This window comes from Stenella coeruleoalba, assembly GCF_951394435.1.
Source record: "Stenella coeruleoalba genome assembly, chromosome: 14".
Taxonomy (NCBI): Eukaryota; Metazoa; Chordata; class Mammalia; order Artiodactyla; family Delphinidae; genus Stenella; species Stenella coeruleoalba.
This window is the reverse complement of record NC_137160.1, coordinates 63517218-63537060: the sequence shown is the minus strand read 5'-3', so window position 1 is coordinate 63537060 and position 19843 is coordinate 63517218. Positions and strand designations below refer to the sequence as shown.

Sequence of the window (19843 nt, the reverse complement as noted above, 5' to 3'; positions counted from 1 at the left end):
ACTCCCCGGTAGGGGGCGCACCTCGAAGCCCTAACGCACCGACACGTCTTCGCGCACGCGCGCTCCTTACGGCGGATTTCCCCGCTGCGCACGCGCGTTCCGAGGCGGGCCTTCGCTTTGCGCACGCGCCTTTTACTGTGTCAGCCAGAGGAGGTGGTGGCACATTTCCTGCTAGGCCGGGGGAACGTGACGCCACGCGCAGCTTGATGACGACATTTCGGCGCCGGGTCGCTGAATGGCGGCCTCGGTCCTTAAAGCCGGAGGCGCTGTGGTTCCTTCAGGTGAATGGTGGGAATCGCGCGCGGTCCGGCCTCGCGTCCCGGCGGCCACCCCGAACTTCCGCCGAAACCAGCTCTGTTCCCACGCGAGCCCCGGGCCTCGGGCCGGGCCAGCAGGGCGCCGACGGCCGGACTGCGACCTCCCGTCGCCTTCCCGCGCACCTCGCACGCCCCACCTCGGTGGGCCCGCGGTTAACGTTCGCTGCGCGCGGTGGAGGAGGGAGAGTCTGGGACTCAGCGAGCGGTGTGGAGGGAGCGGGGTGGGTCTCGGCCCCGGCCCGACCCGATCCTTCCTCGCCTCCCCCGGTGTGGGCCGTCTTTGCGGAGCCTCAGTTTCCGCGTCTGTGACACGGGGGCCCCGGTGCTCCCTTCACGGGGCAGTAGTGAGCGGCAGGCGGAAGCACGCCCCGCTCGCAGCGCGGCCAGAGGGAGGCCCTGGCGAGATTGGCGTTGACGGGGCTGCAGCTCACGGGAGGGACCCCGAAAGCGGATCGGAAGCCGTTCCTGAAGGCAGCGGGTGTGGAGGTGGCGGGATGAAGCGGAGGCTGGGCACACACCGCAGGCGGCGTGGCGGGGAGACGCTGCCCTCTCCCCAAGGAGAGGCGCTTGGGCGCCTCGGGCTCATTCCTTCAGCCGCTACCTCTGCAAACTTGCTCTAAGCAAGGAGCAGCATTTAATTCATCATTTCTAAAGCTTTGCCCTTAGCAAACAGTTCAGGGTTTTATGTCGCTTTGATCGTTTTGGAGTAGTGCAGTGTTCCCTGGACCACTTGGTTAAGGACTGAAACGTTTTATTTAAGTCATCCTTAAAACTGAAACCCATAGCTAGTTTAATTAGGAGTTGAACAGTCTCAGTGTTACTGAACTCAGACTCGGCTCCTCCCAGCTCAAAAGCCAATACTCCAGAGACAAATGTTGGTACAAAGGAAAGGTTGCTTTACTCAGAAGGCCAGCAACCGGGTAGAAGGTGGACTGGTGTCCCAGAACGCACTCCAAAGATTCTGCTCAGCCGTGACAGTTTTTAAAGGGAAGAAGGGGAAAGAATCTCAGAATCGAGGCAGAAGGTCAAGCTCTGCGTCATTTTCCATTGGGTGTGGACTGGCTGACTCCTCATGAGCTTTCTTCAGATGTTATCTTGCCTGCATGATCTCCTGCCGGATTGCACAGGGAGAAGCTGGGGGTAGAGAGCTAGTCATTCTTTAACTACTTAATTTTTCATTCCTACTTCTTTTAATCTAGGGAAGGAATCAATAGGTTAAGCAAGGTATTGTGTGCATTCAGTAGAGCATATGTCAGGAGTTAGGTTAAGTGTTGCCTGGTGACCTCATTTCTATAAGGTTTGAGGTGAACAGAAATGGGCAAACAGGAACGGGGCAAAGGAGCTGCTTACAGATCCCCACTGTCTGACATCATTCCATTTCTGTGGGATTAGGGGCAAAGGCTCATCTTCTGTAACTTCTTCATGCTGACATAGCGTGCAGTATTCTTAGAGTGGAAGATGTCAACATGAGTCTGTGGCATCTCTTTGCTGACAATTTTAGTTGCCTGCTTACTAAAAATTGGGCAGAGCAAGCTACAATTATTTTGATGCCCACAAAGATACAGATTATTATGAGCAATAACGTTAATCTCATTGTCTTGAGGCCAGTTTTTGGAATCGTGCTAGCCACAGATGGAGCAGCTTATGTCATGGCTACTGTCTGGTCATCATGCATTTGGCTTTTTCTCTCTGGTGGCAGTTATAGTATCTGTAAAACAACTCAGGAGTGTACATCAGACACTGAAAGATTCTGTGACTCTCTTGTCCTAATCGTTAGCTGCTTGAGCCTGCTCTTTTGTGACTCAGGGAGACCTGGGAAACTTCAGCTTTTCTACAAACAAGAGGCAGGGGACATGGAGGGGCCTTTGTACAGGGGTGGGGAGTGTGCAGGTTTCTGCTCGGTTTCATGGGAAGGTGTTCAGAATGCCTCAGCTGCCCACCCAGCATCTCCATCCACATACACTGCCAGTTGCCGCATCAGCACCGTTCCTCAGGCCATGGGCAGAGCTGTGCCAGGAAAGCCATCAGCAGCTCATCAGTGGGACTTGCATACTCCCTCTCTGCTCAGTCCGAGTCTGGATATTTTCAGTTTCTGATTGGGGGCACAGAGAGGTAGGATTCTGGAGAGCTACCCCTGATTTTCTGGTGGCTGTTCAAAGCCTCCATTGGCAAAGCTGGCTCGTCCCCTCCCTTCCTTCTCAGAGAGCACAAGTAAGACAGAGGAGATGTGTCCACCTGTCTCTATGGGAGAGTAGTGAGGAGGTCTGTGGGTTTGAGTCTTGGCTCTGCCATTCCCCAGCTGGCGGAGGGCAAGTGATTTTTCTCTCTGCCTCCATTTCCTTATCTGTACTGACCTCGTAGCGTTGTTATGAGGATGCATTTTCTACTCTTGCTTAACAAACTTTGCAGCTTAAAGCTTCATCTGTTGGTTGTCTCATGGTTATGTGTCAGAAATGCAGACTCAGCTGGGTTCTCTGCTCAGGGTCTCTCAAAGCTGAGATCGACCTGTTGGCCAGCTTTGCTCTTATCTGGAGGCTCTTGGGAAGAATCTGCTTTCAAGCTTATTCAGGTTGCTGGCAGGATCCAGCTCTTTGCAGTGGTAGAACTAAGGTCCCCATTTCGTTGCTGGCTATGAGTCAGGACTGCCCTGTATCTTACGGTTCTCACACTTGAGGCTTTAATTGTATCTGCAAAACCCCTTCACAGCAGCACCTAGAAGAGTGTTTGAATGACCAGAGACAGGAATCTTGGATGGCTGTCTTTAGAATCCTGCCTGCCTGCCACCGAGGATTAAATGAGAAATGTATGGAGAACCCTCAGAACCAGGCCTGGCATGTGGCAAGTGCCACACAAGCTTAACCAAGTGTTCCCAAGGGCTCCCTGCCACAGACCTGGCTCCGGGGCTGGACACTGTGGACAGCAGGCACGTAAGCAGCATTTCTGTAAAGCGTGGGCCTTGGCAGTGCAGTGGTGCTGAGCTGTGCAGATATTCTCCTGGCCTTGTGTGTCTTGTGTGGCAGAGGTTGAGGTTTTGTCTTTGTCTCTCTGCAGTGGTCCTCTAAGACGGCCCGTCTGGACCCTGCCCAGGAGGCTGCCATGGCATTCCCCCACCTGCAGCAGCCCAGCTTCCTACTGGTAAGTGTCAGCTGCCCGCCCGCGTGCCAGGGTGATGGTCGCTCTGCAGCGGAGTGACTTGAGGGTTTTGCCACTGACTTGAAGAACTGTCCAGTGGTGATGTTTTGGGGGGATGTGCTGGAAATAACACTGGACTCGGGTGAGAACCCTCAGGCTCGACTCTGCCCTCTGTTGGTGCAGGACCTTGGGTTTATGCAGCTGCTGAGCCCTGGTTTTCTCATTTACAAGAGGAGTTGATTGAAATGCCGTTTCCTCAGTCTCCTGGGGTGTGGGGAGGAGCAAGGGAGAAGGATGTACACCCACATTTTCACGTCTTGTAAATCCTTACACGAAAGCGAGGTGTTTTAATGACCGTAACTGTCATTGGTGAAAAACGGAAGGAGGCTGCTGTGCTGGGGCACTAGGCCTGCACTTTTTATAAACCTGTATTTGGCAGGATGTTCTTCTTCAGTGCCCCTCTAGAGCCAGCAGATCCGACCCAGGCCTGCACAGCCGGGTGTCTGCCTCTGACCGAGACCCTGTGGACTCCATCCTCGTGTGGAGGTGGCCAGGGCCTTGGATACCCTGGGCAAAGCCTTTGTGGTTAGAAACCTGGCCTTTCCTCCTGATGTTCATCCATGTGCACAGGGCCTTCTTCCCTTTGTGGTCAGAAAAGACGAGAGCTTTCCTTCACCCCTGATCTGGGGTACATTTCCTTCTTGTCCTGAATGTTTTCTGGCTTCTCCGTCGCCAGAGTGTTGGCATTTGGCTGAAGCTGTCTGTGGTTTTTGGCCTGCTGCGTCTCTGAAGGTAACAGATAAAGGACGTCTTGGGTCAGAGGGCCAGTGACAACAAATGGTAGCTCACAATCACAGGGCTATAAATGGTGGGTGGTTAGCCCCCGGGGAAACTTCCCATTCACGTGCACACACTCGGTGAGTGCTCTGATCTGTGTGGGGTCCCCCCCTGGCTGCGGGGCTGACCCAGGAGCCAACCCCCTGCTTGTGGATTGGATCCGGGTGGATTTTGTTCTCATGATGTGCAGCTCTCTGAGGTAGCTGGGGTGCCTGACAGAGGGAGCTGGGAGCCAGCCTGGAAAGTCCTGGCCTAGAGAGCACGGGACCTGGCCTCGCCTAGGGGTGTCATGTAGGCCCTGGACACACGCACGACCTGATGTGTGAGGTGCTGGGCAGTCAGGCCAGTGCTGTGTCTCATTCCTGCCCGTCACTTGGATTACTGTTTGTTTATTTGTTTTTAAAGATTTATTTATCATTTATTTATTTAATTTATTTTTGGCTGTGTCAGGTCTTAGTTGCAGCGTGCAGGATCTTCGTTGAGGCATGCGGGATCTTTTGTTGCAGTGTGCGGGCTTCTCTCTAATTGTGGCTTGCAGGTTTTCTCTTTAGTTGTGGCGCACAGGCTCCAGGGCGCGTGGTCTCTCTAGTTGAGGCGCACAAGCTCAGTAGTTGTGGAGCGCCGGCTTAGTTGCCCCACAGCATGTGGGATCTTAATTCCCTGACTAGGGATTGAACCCGCGTCCCCTGCATTGTACGGCAGATTCTTTACCACTGGACCACCAGGGAAGTCCCTGGATTTCTGTTTTGACTCGCACCAGAATATCAGCAAAAGCTGCAAAGCAAATGTGCTCGCTTTATTTTGGTTTTTTGTGTCTCCTAGGCTAGCCTGAAAGCCGACTCTATAAGTAAACCCTTTGCACAGCGGTGCCAAGACTTGGTTAAAGTCATCGAGGACTTTCCAGCAAAGGTACAGTTCTGCAGCGTCTCTTGGGGGCGTGTCTCACACACTCCTGGAAAAGCATTCTCGCAGCCCCTGCCTCCCACCTCTGAGCGCTGCTCTGCGGAGGCCTGACCCTGTATTGTGACTCTCACGTTTGTGACACATGTAAACATGTGACCACGACCACGTAGACCAGACTTTCTCAGCCGTGGGCCTTCTGTCCCACATGGGACACTTAGCAGTGTCTGGAGGCATTTTTAGTTGCCACGTGGGGTGGTGCTGCTGGCCCCGAGTGAGTGGAGGCCAGGCGTGCTGGCATCCGTCCCCCAGGGCACAGCACAGCCTCCAGGACAAAGACGCGTCCACCCCCAAATGTCAGCAGTGCCAAGGTTGAGCCCTGCTGTAAGTACTGAAAGTATGTGTTTACACCACACCCTGAATTGGCAGGGTAAGTGCGGGTCAGTTCAGGAGGCCCGCCTGGACCAGGAGTTGCCACCAGATGACAGGAAGGGCTTGCCCTGAGGAAGAACGGATGGTTCCACCCTTTTTAGTAAAGCTCTCTTCGGGTCAGAAGTTTCTGGCATTTTTATTTTTATTTATTTAATATATTGATTGATTTATTGGCTGCGTTGGGTTTTCATTTTGCGCCTGGGCTTTCTCTGGTTGCGGTGAGCGGGGGCTACTCTTTCTTTTGGTGCGCAGGCTTCTCATTGCGGTAGCTTCTCTTGTTGTGGAGCACAGGCTCTAGGCGTGCGGGCTTCACTAGTTGTGGCTCGCAGACTCTAGAGTGCAGGCTCAGTAGTTGTGGCGCATGGGCTTAGTTGCTCCGCGGCATGTGGGATCTTCTCGGACCAGGGCTCGAACCTGTGTCCCCTGCATTGGCAGGCGGATTCTTAACCACTGCGCCACCAGGGACATCCCCACTGTGGGGTCTTATCCTCCTCTTTCCCTGCCCGACCCTTCTGCTTGCTCCCTGCGGTAGTGGGGGGTGAGGGCGGGTGGAGGCCTGGAGGCAAGTGGCAAGAATCACCCAGAGCATTTTGAACCTAGTGGATCTGGAAATTTGAACTGCCCCCCCCACCCCCAGAATTTTTAAATAAACCTTTTAATCATACGCTGGCTTATGTAACGGGGTCAGACATGAAGCAGCCACGCAAGCACAACAAAAGGATCCACAGCTGCTCCTGTGGGCGCCACTGGTCCTGCTGGTCTCCGGGCCAGGGAGTGACGTCCTTGGCCCAGGGCCAGCAAGGGAGGCAGGCAGTGGTCCCCAGGAGCTTGCCCAAAATCTCCCTGTGCTGTTGCAGGAGCTGCACGCCATCTTCCCGTGGCTGGTTGAGAGCATTTTTGGCAGCTTGGACGGCGTCCTGGCTGGGTGGAACCTCCGCTGCTTGCAGGGCCGCGTGAGCCCTGTGGAGTACAGTATCGCCATGGAATTCCTAGACCCCGGGTAGGTTGGTCTGTTACCCCAGAGGGATTGGACTTTCTCTCACAGTGATCTTGTTTGCAGTCACTGTTAAGGAACAGTCAAAGCAAGATGGTTCACGGTTCATTTGCCCTGTTTTTGTTGTTCATATTCAGGGGCCCAATGATGAAGTTGGTTTATAAACTTCAAGCTGAAGACTATAAATTTGACTTTCCTGTCTCTTACCTGCCTGTAAGTAAGCTATGGTGGTGAGAGCCAGGCTTGGGGCCAGGTGCCCCACGCAGTGGCTGCAGTGCTGGTGGGTGGGCAGGGGCCTGCAGGGCTGTGACAGTGGCCAGAACGTCATGGTATCTGTTCAGGGCCCAGGAGCCATCACAGATTGGAACTTCAATGGTTTTTTTTTTTCAAAGGTCATCTGAACTCTGCCAGTGGGAGGGCCTGGTTGGCTCCTGGCTGAGTGGCAGGGCCACGTGACTGGTAGCTTTGTCTTTCTGAGTTTCCAGTCCTGTGGGGGCGAATTAAGGGGTGGCACACTCATGGGTATGAGAAACAAAGCAGACAGGATCCATCGAGCGCCTGGCTGGGTCAGAGATGCACACAGCTGCAGCCCCGCTGTGGTGGGTCTGTGTGAGGACGAAGGGACAGAGTCTGCGTGAAGCTTTTTTGCACAAGCACCGCGCAGAGGACAGCACTGTTCCCCAGGGGGCTCTGTGTGTTGGGCTCCTCTGCAGCCTTCCCAAGAGCCACCTCTGTCTGTCCACAGGACCCTGTGAAGGCGTCCATCCAGGAGCGCGTGCTCCCCGACAGCCCTCTGTACCACAACAAGGTCCAGCTCCCCGCAGCCGGGGGCCTTGGCCTGCACCTGGCCCTCAGTATCCTTTGTCGGCCCCGCAGTGGGGGAGGCCGGGCGGCCAACACAGAGCTGGGTGGGGGGCCCCGACAGCCCTGTCATTTGCCCCCTGACATGGCCCTCAGATCCATTCGAGTATTACATGTTCTTCTTTGCCTTGAGCCTCATCACTCAAAAGGTACAGAAGGGGTGCCTCTGAGCTGGGTTTGCTTTACTGAAGCCCCCGTGCAGGGAGGGGCTGAGGCCCAGGGCTTGTGTCCACACAAAGAAGGGCTGGGCCAGCCGTCGGCCTGCCTTCCTCCATTTCTCCTCCCTTTCCTACCTCCTTTCCCCGGGTCCCCCTCTCTTCAGCCTTTGCCCCTCAGGCCACCCTCACTTAGTGAGGATGACAGGCTGGGGGCAGGCTTGATGGGCCATGTGGGGTGGGCTGGTGCCCTGAGTGGTGGTCAGGGAGGCTTCCTGTAGGAGGTGGCTACTGGTGTGGGCAGGGTGGGGGGATGGGGGTGTGTGGGGGCTGGTCAGGACTGAGGGGTCTAGTCAGGCCCTTTGTGGTGGGGGCTTTTCTCCTGGCACCGCCCTGTGATTGCTGGGTCAGCAGCCTGGGGCGGTGCCCACAGCCATGCACTCACAGGAGCTTTGCTTTCCAGCCGCCCCCCGGGGCCCTCCACATCCGCACTTCAGACTGCGCCTACTTCATCCTGGTGGACAGGTACCTGGCGTGGTTCCTGCCCACAGAAGGCAGCGTGCTCCCCCCTCTCTCCTCCAGCCCGGGGGGGCCCAGCCCCTCACCGGCTCCCAGGTGAGTGGCTGAGATGGCCTGAGCCCACCACTAGGTAAGGCCTGGCCCTTCCTGGTTGGAGGGCATGGCTCATGGGGACAGTGGTGCCACTCCTTGTCTGGAGCACTTGCTTTTTTTAGGCCTGAGATTCTGCAGCCCCAGCTGAGCACAGGCTGGAGGTCGGGGTGATGGGGACGTCTCTGAAGCAGGCAGGTTCTGTGGCCCTGTGGACGGGGCCTGGCTCTGGTATGGGAACGGGCCGTGTTCTGCTTGTGGCCGCCCTCTCCACACGCGGCACCCAAGCCCCATGCCCGGCGGTGAGCAGGGTGGTGAGGGACTCAAAGCCGAGAGCTGATTGGCAGCGCTGGGCGATTGGTCCTGGAGAGGAGGGGCTTGTGGGCAGCGCTGAGCTGTGGCCAAGTGAGACTAGCAGGGACCTGTGGACTCGGGGACCAGGCCTTTGTTGAGCCGGGACCTGTGATAAAGAGCCGCTGGCACAGGCAGAGCAGGAGGGGAGCGTGAGGCCAGCCTGTCCAGGGGTGAGGAGCCTGTGCTCCTCTGGCCCTTGCTTCACTATCCCCCACTCCTTCCCTGGAGGCTGCAGCTCTTTCCTGTAGGTGCTGTCCCCCCACATCTGCTGGCACGTGCTGTGCCGTTACCCCAAACTCGTGTGGACAGAAGCTCCCAAGGAAAGGGGATGGCGAGGAGGAGTGCGGGGGAGGGGCTGCACAGGTGTTGCTGATGCTGCGGCCTGGGGAGTGGGGGCCAGGGATCTGGGGTCGGGGGAGGACCCAAGTGTGGCCTGGATTCACACCCCCTCAAAGGCAGACTTCAGCTGCTAGGCAGTTTTCTGGGCTGGATTTGATTTGTTTTCACAAAATAATTTCAGATTTTACACATTGCTACATATAACAAAGAACTTTCACAGGCCCTTCATGCCTGTTGATTTCCGAGTTGTTTTATTCTGTTTAATCTGTGTGTGTTTTTTCGTGGGCCGTTTGAGTAAGTTATAGACACGACGCCGTTACCTCTTAACACTTCAGGGTGTGTTTTCTGAAAGTGTGTGCATCTCTGTAACCGCGGCCATTCCATTCAAATCAGGAGGCAGTGTTGCTGCCAGGCCACCATCTCATCCCCAGACCCCACTTGGGTTTCACCAGCTGCCCCACTCATGGCTGTCACGCAGCTGGGTTCCGTGCAGGGTCATTTCCCGCACGCGGCTGTGTCTCTGTTGTCCAGAAGGTCTCACAGCCTTTCCTGACCTTGACAGCTGGTGTGTGCACAGTGGGTTCTCAGGTGTTTCCCATGATTAGGCCCAGGTTGGGCATCGTTGGCGGGGGCACCGCAGTGGCAGCCGTGGTGCCCATGAGCCCGCTTGCTGGGCTGAGGGTGATGCCAGGTTTTCCTCCTGTAAAGTTAACGAAGGTCTTTGGGCCTCAGTTAGTGAACGGGGGACTTAGTGGGAAGATCCACTGAGCCCCCGCTCTTGTCAGCAGTGTCGGCATCTCTCATGGTCTTCATTTCAGCCAGATCCATTGTGAACAGGGTGGTTGGCAAACAACGCTTTTCTGATCTCACCCGTCCTGCGGTGAGATCTGCAGTGGGCAGATGTGGATGGAAAATTCACTCTTCTGTTTGTTTATTCACACATAGCAACATGGACTTGAGGGTCGTTGGACACTTCCACGGGTTGTACTTGTCGCTGCTGTCCTGGGTTTGAGGCCCAGATTGCTGTGGCCACACCCGTGGGAGCCTGCCGACAGAGATCTGCTTCTGTGTCTCCCTCAGGACGCCAGCCGTGCCTTTTGCATCCTACGGCCTGCACCACACCAGCCTCCTGAAGCGACACATCTCTCATCAGACGTCTGTGAATGCAGACCCCACCTCCCACGAGATCTGGAGGTCAGAGACGCTACTCCAGGTGAGAGCCTGGGTGCCTTCTCTGCTTCTGTTTCAGATAAACTGCTCAGCACCACCCACCCCAGGGTGCAAGGGCCTAAAGACTGCCCCTTGGTCTGGGGGTGGCTGTCAATTGTTAGTGTCTCTGCTGTGACTGATGAGAAAGAATTTGCCCACCTGTCTCACCTCTGTGTTACTGGCAGTGTTTTCACCCCGGGACCCCCTGTCCACAGAGTCCTATTTTATTGTGGTGACACGATGGCTGCCCAGCCTTTCAGTTTCCAGTGGCTTGGGTCACCCTCTCTGACCGCTACTGTGGTTTGGGAGGGGTGGATAGTAAGCCCTGCTGCAGCAGGTGTTTAGGGCACTGAATGGGGGGGCCTCCCCTTGCTCAGCAGGACCTCATCCCCTCCATGCCAGGGGGCCCCAGTGGGGACGGCAGTCCTGTGTGGAACCTTATGCGGCTCCAGCAGACCCCAGGCCTGTCTCGCCACCTTGGAGATATTCTGCTGTTCTGATGCTGGATTCCAGGGCTGAGTGGGTCACCACAAGCCTGGCTTGTTGAGAGCCTGGAGTGTGGATGAGATGGGGTTCTGATTTTATTTGGGAACTGAGGTAAAATACACATAATGTAAAATCTAAGTCTTAACCATTTTAAAGCATATAGTTGAGTAGCGCTAAGTATGTTTACATTGTTGTAATGGGTTTCCAGAACCTTCCTATCCTGTAAGACTGAAAGTCTATACCTGTCAAACAGCAGCTCCTCAGTCCCCCTCCCACCAGCTCCCACACCCCCCATCCTGCTTTGTTTCTGTGAATCTGACTCTTCTCGTTGCCTCTGTCAGTGGAATCACATAGTATTTTTCTTTTTAATGACTCACTGGCTTCACTCAGCATAATGTCTTCAAGGCTCATCCACGTTGTAGTATGTGTCAGAATTTCCTTTTTAAAGCTGAGTTAAATTCTGCTGTGTGTGTGTAACTATGTTTTGTTTATCTGTCCATCTGATGGACACTTGGGCTGCTTCCATCTCTTGGCTGTGGTGAACATGAGTGTGCAGTTCTCTCTTTAAGACCCTGCTTTCCGTCCTCTTGATTATCTGTTCTGAAGTGGGATTACTGGGCTGTACGGTAATTCTGTTTAGTTTTTTGAGGACCTGCCATGCTGTTTTCCGTGGTGGCTGCACCATTTTTCATCCCCACCAGCAGTGCACGAGGGGTCCAGTTTCCCCACACCCTCGGAACACTTGTTGTTTTCTGGGTTTCTGACTGTGGCCACCCTAATCGTCGTGACTGGTCTGCTCTGCCCTGGTGACGTGTTGCTAAGCAGCGTTTCACGGCCTTGTTGGCCACGTGTGTATCTTATTTGGAGAAACGTCTATTCAAGTCCTTTGCCCATTTCTGAATTGGGATCTACTTTGTTGTTGACCTCTAGGCATTCTCTATATAGTCTGGATGTTAATCCTTTTTCAGATACATGATTTGCAAATATTTTCCCCCATTCTGTGGGCTACTTTTTTACTACGTATGTTGTGTCTTTTGATGCACTAAAGCTTTTAATTTTCATGAAGTCCAGTTTTTTCCTTTGTTGCCCATGTTTTTGGACTTACATCTAAGAAATTACTGTCAAATCCATTGTTGTGAAGCATTCCCCCATGCTTTCTTTTAAGGTTCTACAGTTTTAGCTCTTATATTCTAGGTCTTTGATGCATTTTGAGTTGTTTCTTGTTTACGATGTAGAGTGAGGGTCTGACTGTGCTCATTTGCATGTGAGCACCCTGTTTTCTCAGCAGCACATGTTGAAGAGGCTGTTCTTTCCCTCATTGAATGGTCTTGACGGCCTTGTCAAAGACCTTTTGACCAGCTATGCTTTTTTGCAGGTTTTTGTTGAAATGTGGCTTCATCATTATTCTTTGGAGATGTACCAAAAAATGCAGTCCCCTCACGCCAAGGTATGTTGCTGCCACGGTTTCTCTTCCCACCTCCCGCGCTGGCCCTGGTCGGCCTGCTGCTGCTTGTCCTTGATTTCAGTTAGTTTCAAGGACTGGCTAGTGGGACCCAGCAACCTGCCATCTCACCTCCCTCAAGTGCTGAGCAGCAGGCAGGTTGTCTTCTGTGCTGGGCTTGCACCCTGGCAGCTGAGGCCCATCCTCTCTGGGCCTCCCCATGCTACTTGCAGAGCCCTCTCCGTGGCAGCAGGAACAGATGTAGTTGTGGTGCTCGTGTTCTGGGGTGTGGGGGCCGTGGGTGCCTTTGGGAGTCACAGCGCCTCCTGCTGTCCTGCTGCGGTGGCACCCAGCAGACTCTGCCCACCTTGGTGGCCCTGCTGCCCTCCACGTCCTCCAGAGCAGCGGCAGCAGCCCTCCTGGTGGTGGGTGGGGTCTGACGCCCTCCTGCATGTGGCCTGGGCTGTCTCCTCCTCCTCCTCTCCTTTTCCTCCTTCCCTTGCTGGGCAGCTCACGTGTGTGCTGCAGGAAGTGCAGCTCCTGGAGCTCCCTTGGTGTGGCTGTGGCCGGGCTGGGTGCAGGTGCATGCACGCTCCCTGCAGGGTGCTCTGGGCCCGGGCTGGGGCCTGAAGTGGGACCGTGGGCTCCCCATTTCCTTGCTGAGTGCGGCCGTGCCCCTTCCTGCCCCAGCCCTGCGTGTCTCTGACTGTGCCCGTCTCCCCAGCGTCTGGCACGTTCCTCCAGGCCTCTTCTGTGTGAAGCATGGCGCTGGGGCAGGAGGCGGGCCCTCATGGGGCAGGACGTGTGCTGGGCCGGCTCTGGCTGTGCTTAGCTGCAGGGAGATAGGGTGGAGGTTCTGGTGTTGGGGGCGGACGGTGTGCCAGCTCAGCTGTTACCCCTGGCCTCAGGGTTCCAGCTGCCTCTGGGTGTGTGTGGCTTAGTGTCTGGGGGCTGCTGGTGAGGTAGAGGGAGGTAGAGGTTGGTCTTCCCAGAATTAGAACCAGTAAGTGTTAGCACCACGTTAACCATTTCCAGGATGTGGGGCCTGGTGGGCTGGGAACCAGCCCCGTGCACAAAACCTTTCAGGATGGGACTCTGATTGGGTCTTTAACACCTAGGAATTGATTCCATCATGTGCTGATAAATTTCTTTTCCGGACAACCCAGGAAGTCCAATAAATTACATATTTTTCTCTTCTGGGCAGAGGCCTCCATCTAGAACTGGCTTCTCAAGTTTCTTTACTGAGCCTGGGTCTTCGGGCCTTGGTGACCAGCAGCGTGTCCCAGGGAGGTGGATGGGCTGCTGACACGTGCTGCACCCAGTGCAATGGGGTCGGGCTGACCTCAGGGGCTGGAGGGGCCTCCCAGGTGACCTTGCGGTTCTGTCCTCCCTCTGCCTGGCAGCTGGAGGATCACGCCTGGAGGGGGTGGTTGGCGTCTCATTGGCCTGATGCTGCTGGGCTGTGATTGTTTGGATTGTCACTGACTTGTGCTTTTGTTTTTTGTTTTTCTTGTCCTTACTTCTGGGCTCTTTCTCACTATTTCTTTCTCTCCCCTCCTCCTCCCCCCGCCCTCTCCTCTCGGCTTCTCTGCTGTTGTCTCTCAGCTGGAGGTCCTGCACTACCGTCTCAGTGTCTGCAGCGCCCTCCACAGCCCTGCCCAACCCAGCCTCCAGGCCCTCCACGCCCACCAAGTACTGGCCGCTTTCGTTTTGTTCCCTTTCACCCCCGCCCCATGGTTTAACCCCAGAGCTCATGTCCTGCGCAGTAGCCAGGGTCTGGCTGGGGGCCGGCTGGGGTGACCAGAGACCAGTTCCAAGCACAGCCAGGCCCTTCGGCCTGGACCTGGGTTCAGGGTGTGCGGCCACATGGCTGGGAGTGATGCACAAGATCCCACTGGCTGTGGGGGAGGTCACCGAACCCACCTGGCCAAGCCCCAGGCCAACCAAGGTGTCGAGTCCTCGGGTGTCTTAGGGCTCCGTGCTTAGCCCCGGTTCGTGGGGGCAAAGTAGTGTGGCCTTTGCAGTACAGGCCTGGTGCTGGGGACTGACCAAGGATGTGGAGGCCCTGGGGCTCGTGGGCAGTGACCTTGTGGGGACTGCCGTCTGCTTAGGCAGGAGTGACCAGGGATGGACTGTGGTCAGTGAGCTGGGTGTTTGGGGCCAATGGCATTGTGAAGTTTGCTGCTCCATGACACGACCGCTGGGAAGTCTGGGCAGAGACGTGTGTCTGGAGCTGTGCTCACGGCCAGGGATCTGTCCCCCTCGCCCTAGGTGGGGCCACACACCACTGAACTTGAATTTGAGCAGATGCAGCAGCTGCACTGAGGAGGGAGAGAATGTTCCAGAAGGGGTGCTGAGGGCGGGCCACATGCAGAAGTGGGTGCCACTCAGGCCTGGGCTGGGGAGGGCCTCACCTGGCAAAGAGCAGGGCCCCTGCCTTCACCTCCACAGCGGGAGGCCTGGCCCCGTAAGTGTCCACATGCAGCTGTGACCAGGGGCTCCTGTGGGCATTTGGCTCAGGGAAGGGGGAGGCACTGGAAGAAAGCACTTTGACTGACAAATGTAGAGAGAAAGTAGCCCAGTGGTGTCCAGTGTGGTTGCTGGGCATGGGGCAGGGAGTTGCCCCTGCAAACGTGGAGGGCGGGGGTGAGATGCGGTGGGGGTTTCAGTTCCTGGGAACGATAAAGGGGATAGCTCCCTAGGCAGAGTCACGGCCTGGCACAGAGGAAGCTCTGTGGTTTTTTATTACTGTTAAAGTATCCCTTTTTTTTTTTTTTCTCAAAACGCTGCAAATCTACCATATAATGATCTAAAGATAGACACATGCAGAAGGACATTACCCCCGCCTCCCACCCCAGGCATAGCGGCCTTGGGGTGTGTTGCATGGGCCTGTGGAGGCATTTCCGTGCCAGGGAGGCCTGTGCAGACCGTGCCCTGGGCAGCAGGGGGTGGGGAGGGCTGCCGGTCAGTGCCCGGCTTCCTGCACGTAGGGCCGGGAGTCGCCTTCACCCCACTTGGCGTTGCTCACCTTGGGGTGAAGCTGCTAAGAGCACTTCCAACAAGTCTGTCAAGGCCCGAGGGGTGGGCGTGGGGAGCAGGCGGCCGGCCCCCAGTCTTCCCCCGTGTGTGGGGTGGTCTCAGAGACCCTCCTGGCCTTTGTGAACCAAAAGCTGAGCTCGCAGGACTGAGGGCGTTTGTCTCAGAGGCTCCATGAAGGGGGTTGAAGTGCAGGGAAGCACATGGCAGAGCTTCTGCCCCAGTGGCTGTCCCAGGGTGCCATGTGCGGTGCATCCATGGGGGGAGAGGCACAGCCCAGCACGAGGTACTGACGAGGGCCCTCCCCCCAGGAGTCCTTCATGCCCACCGAGGAGCATGTGCTGGTGGTGCGGCTGCTGCTGAAGCACCTGCACGCCTTCGCCAACAGCCTGCGGCCCGAGCAGGCCTCGCCCTCTGCGCACTCCCATGCCGCCAGCCCCCTGGAGGAGTTCAAACGGTGGGTATGGGCTGTGGGCAGGGGGGCAGTCACCTCAAGCCCTCCTGGGACTGTCTCCTCACTGCCACCCTGGCCCAGAGGTGGGTGGGGGCCGCCTGGCTGCTTCTCAGGCTGGCCTAGGAGAGGCCCCATCTTGCTGCCCCCTCTTCCCCCTTCTTCCCCTGTGGCAGGAGAGCAGCAGGCTGCTCGGTGCTGCACCTCACCCCCACGCCACCCCACCCCGGCAGGGCAAGGGTCGTGGCCTGACTCCCAGGCCAACAGGGCCAGCAGAGCTGGCGATGCGTGGGCCGTGCTGAGCTGAGGTGCACACAGGAGCCACACTGGATCGGCCACGTGTGTTGTGTGTCCCTGGAATGTTCTCTAACTTCTCTGAACTTTCGAATTTCCTCTGAGGAATGGGGCTAAAAATAGGAGGCCTTGCCCCCAGGGGGTGCCAGGCTCCCCTGTGAGGTGATGCCCCCTCCCCCACAGGGCCGCCGTCCCGAGGTTTGTCCAGCAGAAGCTCTACCTCTTTCTGCAGCACTGCTTTGGCCACTGGCCCCTGGACGCGTCATTCAGAGCTGTGAGTGTTGTCCTACGGCCTTTGCCCTGCGTGTGCGCATGAGGGAAGGGAGGCCTTGGGGGCCTCCTGTGCTGTTCCGCCAGCCGCGACCTTGAACCCAGCTGTCCACGCAGGGTGGGTTCCCAGCTTCACGCAGCTGCCCTCCGCTGCACTCGGGGGAAAGCCTGCTGGGTGACCTGTTCTGAGGGGCCAGGCATCTTGAGGGGGCACGGGCTCCCCCTGCGCCCCTGCTCACCTGAGTGCCAGCCACCTGCCCCAGCTGCACGTGTTTCCCCAGGTCCTGGAGATGTGGCTGAGCTACCTGCAGCCCTGGAGGTACGCGCCTGAGAAGCAGGCCCCAAGCAGCGACTGCCAGGCCCGGGGTGTGTCAGAGAGATGGTGAGCCCAGACCCGAGGTCCTGCAGGCAGGGGGCCCGGGCCACCCCCTTGTCCCCTGCTGGGACTTGTCCAGGTTCCAGGATTGCTCTCTTGGGGACAACGGGCGGCCTCTGTCCTTCTGTCCCTTTCCCACATCGACTCACATAAACCTCCCCATAGCCCTTCCTAGCCAGCCCTGCAGTGTGGCTGCCCCGCCCCCAGTGGCCTTGTTCCTGGGAATGGGCCTCGTCCGTGGAGGATTCTGTCCTTGGGGCCTCACCTTTGCCCACTTGTCCTGCCCCCTCGTGTCACCCCCGGCCCCTCTGCCACCATTTGTGATACCTGGGGGAGACCGGAAGCTGAAGAGAAGCCCTGACGTGCGTCTGCCCGCAGGGCGCCCTTCGTGCAAGAGAACCTGCTTGTGTACACCAAGCTCTTCCTCGGCTTCCTGAGCCGCGCACTGCGCACGGACCTTGTCAGCCCCAAGAACGCACTCATGGTGTTCCGCGTGGCCAAGGTCTTCGCGCAGCCAAACCTGGCTGAGATGATCCAGCGGGGTGAGGCCCCTGCCAGCCCTGTCACCCGTGCGCTCGCAGGGGTTGCGTGTGTGCCCCACAGGAGGGGAACGGAGCTCTGAGCCGCATCCCCTGGTGGCTCGTAGTGGCTTTGGGAGGCTGTGGGCTACTGTTGGGTTCTCCTCATAGCTACTCCCTTGTGGAGATGGGTGGGGGTGGAGGGACTTCCAGGAGCTGGGCCTGCGCTGTGCGGTCACTGCCCTCGGGGACCTATGGTGGGACCCGATGTCCGTGCTCTTGGAGCCGCAGCCAGGCTCACATCCTGCCTTCCAGGCGAGCAGCTGTTTCTGGAGCCCGAGCTGGTCATCCCCCACCGCCAGCACAGGCTCTTCACGGTGCCCACGTTCACTGGCAGCTTCCTGTCGTCATGGCCACCAGCCATCACCGACGCCTCCTTCAAGGTGAAGAGCCACGTGTACAGCCTGGAGGGCCAGGACTGCAAGTACACCCCAATGTTCGGGCCCGAGATCCGGGCACTGGTGAGTAGTCGGGGCCCTCTGGGCTCTGGCATTTCACACCCCTTCCCTGTCTTGTTCAGTGGAGTCTAGTTTCTTTCTGATGATAGATGAACCCTCTTGGAAAGTGCACCTTAGTCCTTAAAACTCATTTTAAGTTTTCCATCGTGTGGAAGCCACCCCTGGGCTGTCGGTGCCATGAGGCGGCCCTGAGCCAGCTAACCACCCACCCACCCACCCACAGGTCTTGCGTCTGGCTCAGCTTATCACACAGGCCAAGCAGACGGCCAAGTCCCTCTCTGACCAGTATGGGGAGAGCACGGCCGCCCGTCCCTTCCTGTCGTGGCTGGGCTTCTACCCCGCGGACACCAATGGCTCCTACCCGGGCAATGACCTGGATGAGATGGGGCAGGACAGCGTCCGCAAGACGGACGAGTACCTGGAGAAGGCCCTGGAGTACCTGTGCCAAGTGTTCAGGGTACGCCCTTGGCCCTGCTCACCTCCCCCAGGTGTCACGTGCCTGGGCCCCTCGTTGCCGTTTGAGGCCCAGCGGGGGGGAAGGCCTCCCTCCACCTTGGAAGTGACGGCAGGCATCTCCCCGACAGCTCAGCGAGGCCCAGCTCGCCCAGCTCACACTCGCCCTGGGGACCACGCAGGATGAGAACGGGAAGAAGCAGCTCCCAGACTGCATCGTGGGGGAGGACGGACTCATCCTCACACCCCTGGGCCGGTATCAGGTGAGGCCCACATCCCGAGGGGTCGGGCTCTCCAGGGCCCTCTGGGCAGTGTGGCCATGGCTCCCGGGGGCTCACCTCCTGCTGCTTCCAGATCATCAACGGGCTTCGGCGCTTTGACATCGAGTACCAAGGAGACTCGGAGCTGCAGCCCATCCGGAGCTACGAGATTGCCAGCCTGGTCCGAGTGCTCTTCCGACTGTCCTCCGCCATCAACCGCAGGGTGAGTGTGGGAGGGAGGGCCACCCCCCCGCCCCGCCAGCCCGCGAGCGGCAGGTGAGAGTGGGGCCTGTCTGTGCTCTAGTTCGCAGGTCAGATGGCGGCCCTGTGTTCACGGGCCGACTTCCTCGGCAGCTTCTGTCGCTACCACCTCCTGGAGCCTGGGCTGTCGGACAGGCGCCTGCTGAGCCCCGTGGGGCGGGGGCATGCGGCCAGCCTTGCCCGGGGCCCCCGGCTCAGCCTGCGCTTCCTGGGCAGCTACCGGACGCTGCTGGCCCTGCTGCTGGCCTTCTTCGTGGCCTCTCTGTTCTGCATCGGGCCTCTGCTCTGTGCCCTGCTCCTCGTGCTGGGCTATGTCCTCTACGCCGTAGCCATGACACTGCTAACCGAGCAGGGCAAGCTGCACCAGCTCTGACTGCAGGCCGGCCACCACCCCCAGGCACCAGGGAGGCCACTCTGCACCCAACACCTGTCACCTTCGTGCTTCCAGGGGGCGTTTTCTTGCAGCCCTGGAACCATCTGAAGAGAACCTGAAAAGCGAGGGCAGGGCCAGGCAGAGAGGTAGCCACAAGGGGCGGGCAGCCTGCCGGCCCTGGGCCTCCCCGTTTCCTCAGCCAGAGGGCCTGCAGGGCGATGCCTTTCTCTTCCTCAGCGTGTGAAGCTCAGGAGTTGGGCCTGCCCGGATGGCCTGCGGCCTCTGCCTTTGCCGCCCTGGAGGTGGGCAGTGAGACCCCAACATGGGAACCCAGCCTCTGGCTCCAGAGAAGAATCAGGCCCTAAAAGAGAGCCCTAAGAAAATTAGACAATGGTTCTCTGTTTCATGATTTTAAACCTGATTTTGCTGCCGTGTTTGGCAAAGTTAGGGCCACTGTATTTTCCCAGTAGTTCCAAGTCTGGGCCATATGCCTGCTTTTGAGGAGAGACCCTCCGAGAACACAGATGCCCCCAGGCCACAGAGCAGGTCATCAGGGCTGTCACCACCTTGTTCCCTGTGGGTGGTCTACAACCAAAGATGGTCAAAAGCATCATTTGTATCTTCAGTCAAATCAAGTGCTCAAAGACACTGATTTTTTGGTAAGATTTAAATATCCAAAGTATATGACAAATGTGAGTTCACTGTCAGAAATCCTCACAGCATCTCACACGCGTTTCATTCTACAGATGACGCACCAGGGAGAACTTTTCAGCTGAGATTTTTAAAAGCCTTAGTCTTTGGTGTATTTTTTTAAGTTTTCAAACTGTAAGTATTGGGCTTTGTAGTTTGATGTAAACTCGGAGTAGTGGCATTTGGGGCCTGTGACCAGTAACCAAACCAAACTTGTAGCCGACCATGGATCTGAATAAACCTGTTCTTGGTCCTGAGTCTTGTGGTGCCTGGCCCC

At 57.2% G+C, this 19843-nt stretch overlaps 2 protein-coding genes across 4 annotated transcripts in view; one reads left to right on the top strand and one right to left on the bottom strand.

The window, feature by feature from the left end:
* The window catches only part of THAP7 (THAP domain containing 7), a 191148-nt gene that overhangs the window by 69905 nt on the left and 101400 nt on the right, over positions 1–19843 (bottom strand). The window lies entirely within an intron of this gene.
* SMPD4 (sphingomyelin phosphodiesterase 4) lies at positions 33–19823 on the top strand. 3 transcript variants are annotated; one of them, XR_013831208.1, is made up of 21 exons: positions 960–3244; positions 3369–3452; positions 5109–5195; positions 6476–6618; positions 6750–6825; positions 7358–7466; positions 7570–7622; positions 8092–8243; positions 10011–10143; positions 12001–12072; positions 13672–13758; positions 15414–15559; positions 16031–16121; positions 16399–16499; positions 16872–17035; positions 17327–17532; positions 17753–17986; positions 18114–18245; positions 18337–18465; positions 18547–19535; positions 19623–19823. XR_013831208.1 is itself a non-coding variant. In XM_079942035.1 (20 exons), the coding sequence occupies exons 1-20, from the start codon at positions 207–209 to the stop codon at positions 18874–18876; spliced, it is 2604 nt and encodes an 867-aa protein (XP_079798161.1). In that variant the 5' UTR covers positions 33–206; the 3' UTR covers positions 18877–19823. The 3 variants fall into 3 exon arrangements, 2 of the variants coding, with proteins under 2 accessions (XP_079798161.1, XP_079798160.1); XM_079942035.1 differs by lacking the exon at positions 960–3244 and adding an exon at positions 33–281 and having other exon boundaries at positions 18547–19823; XM_079942034.1 differs by having other exon boundaries at positions 18547–19823.

What these genes read in the sequence shown, in the direction of transcription:
- SMPD4 (XM_079942034.1), top strand. Translation starts at nt 3,119, where the DNA reads ATGTATGGAGAACCCTCAGAACCAGGCCTGGCATGTGGCAAGTGCCAC. An exon ending in TTCCTGTCTCTTACCTGCCT is followed by an intron (nt 6,826 to 7,357) that starts GTAAGTAAGCTA and finishes GTCTGTCCACAG; the next exon opens with GACCCTGTGAAGGCGTCCAT. An exon ending in AGGCCCTCCACGCCCACCAA is followed by an intron (nt 13,759 to 15,413) that starts GTACTGGCCGCT and finishes CCCTCCCCCCAG; the next exon opens with GAGTCCTTCATGCCCACCGA.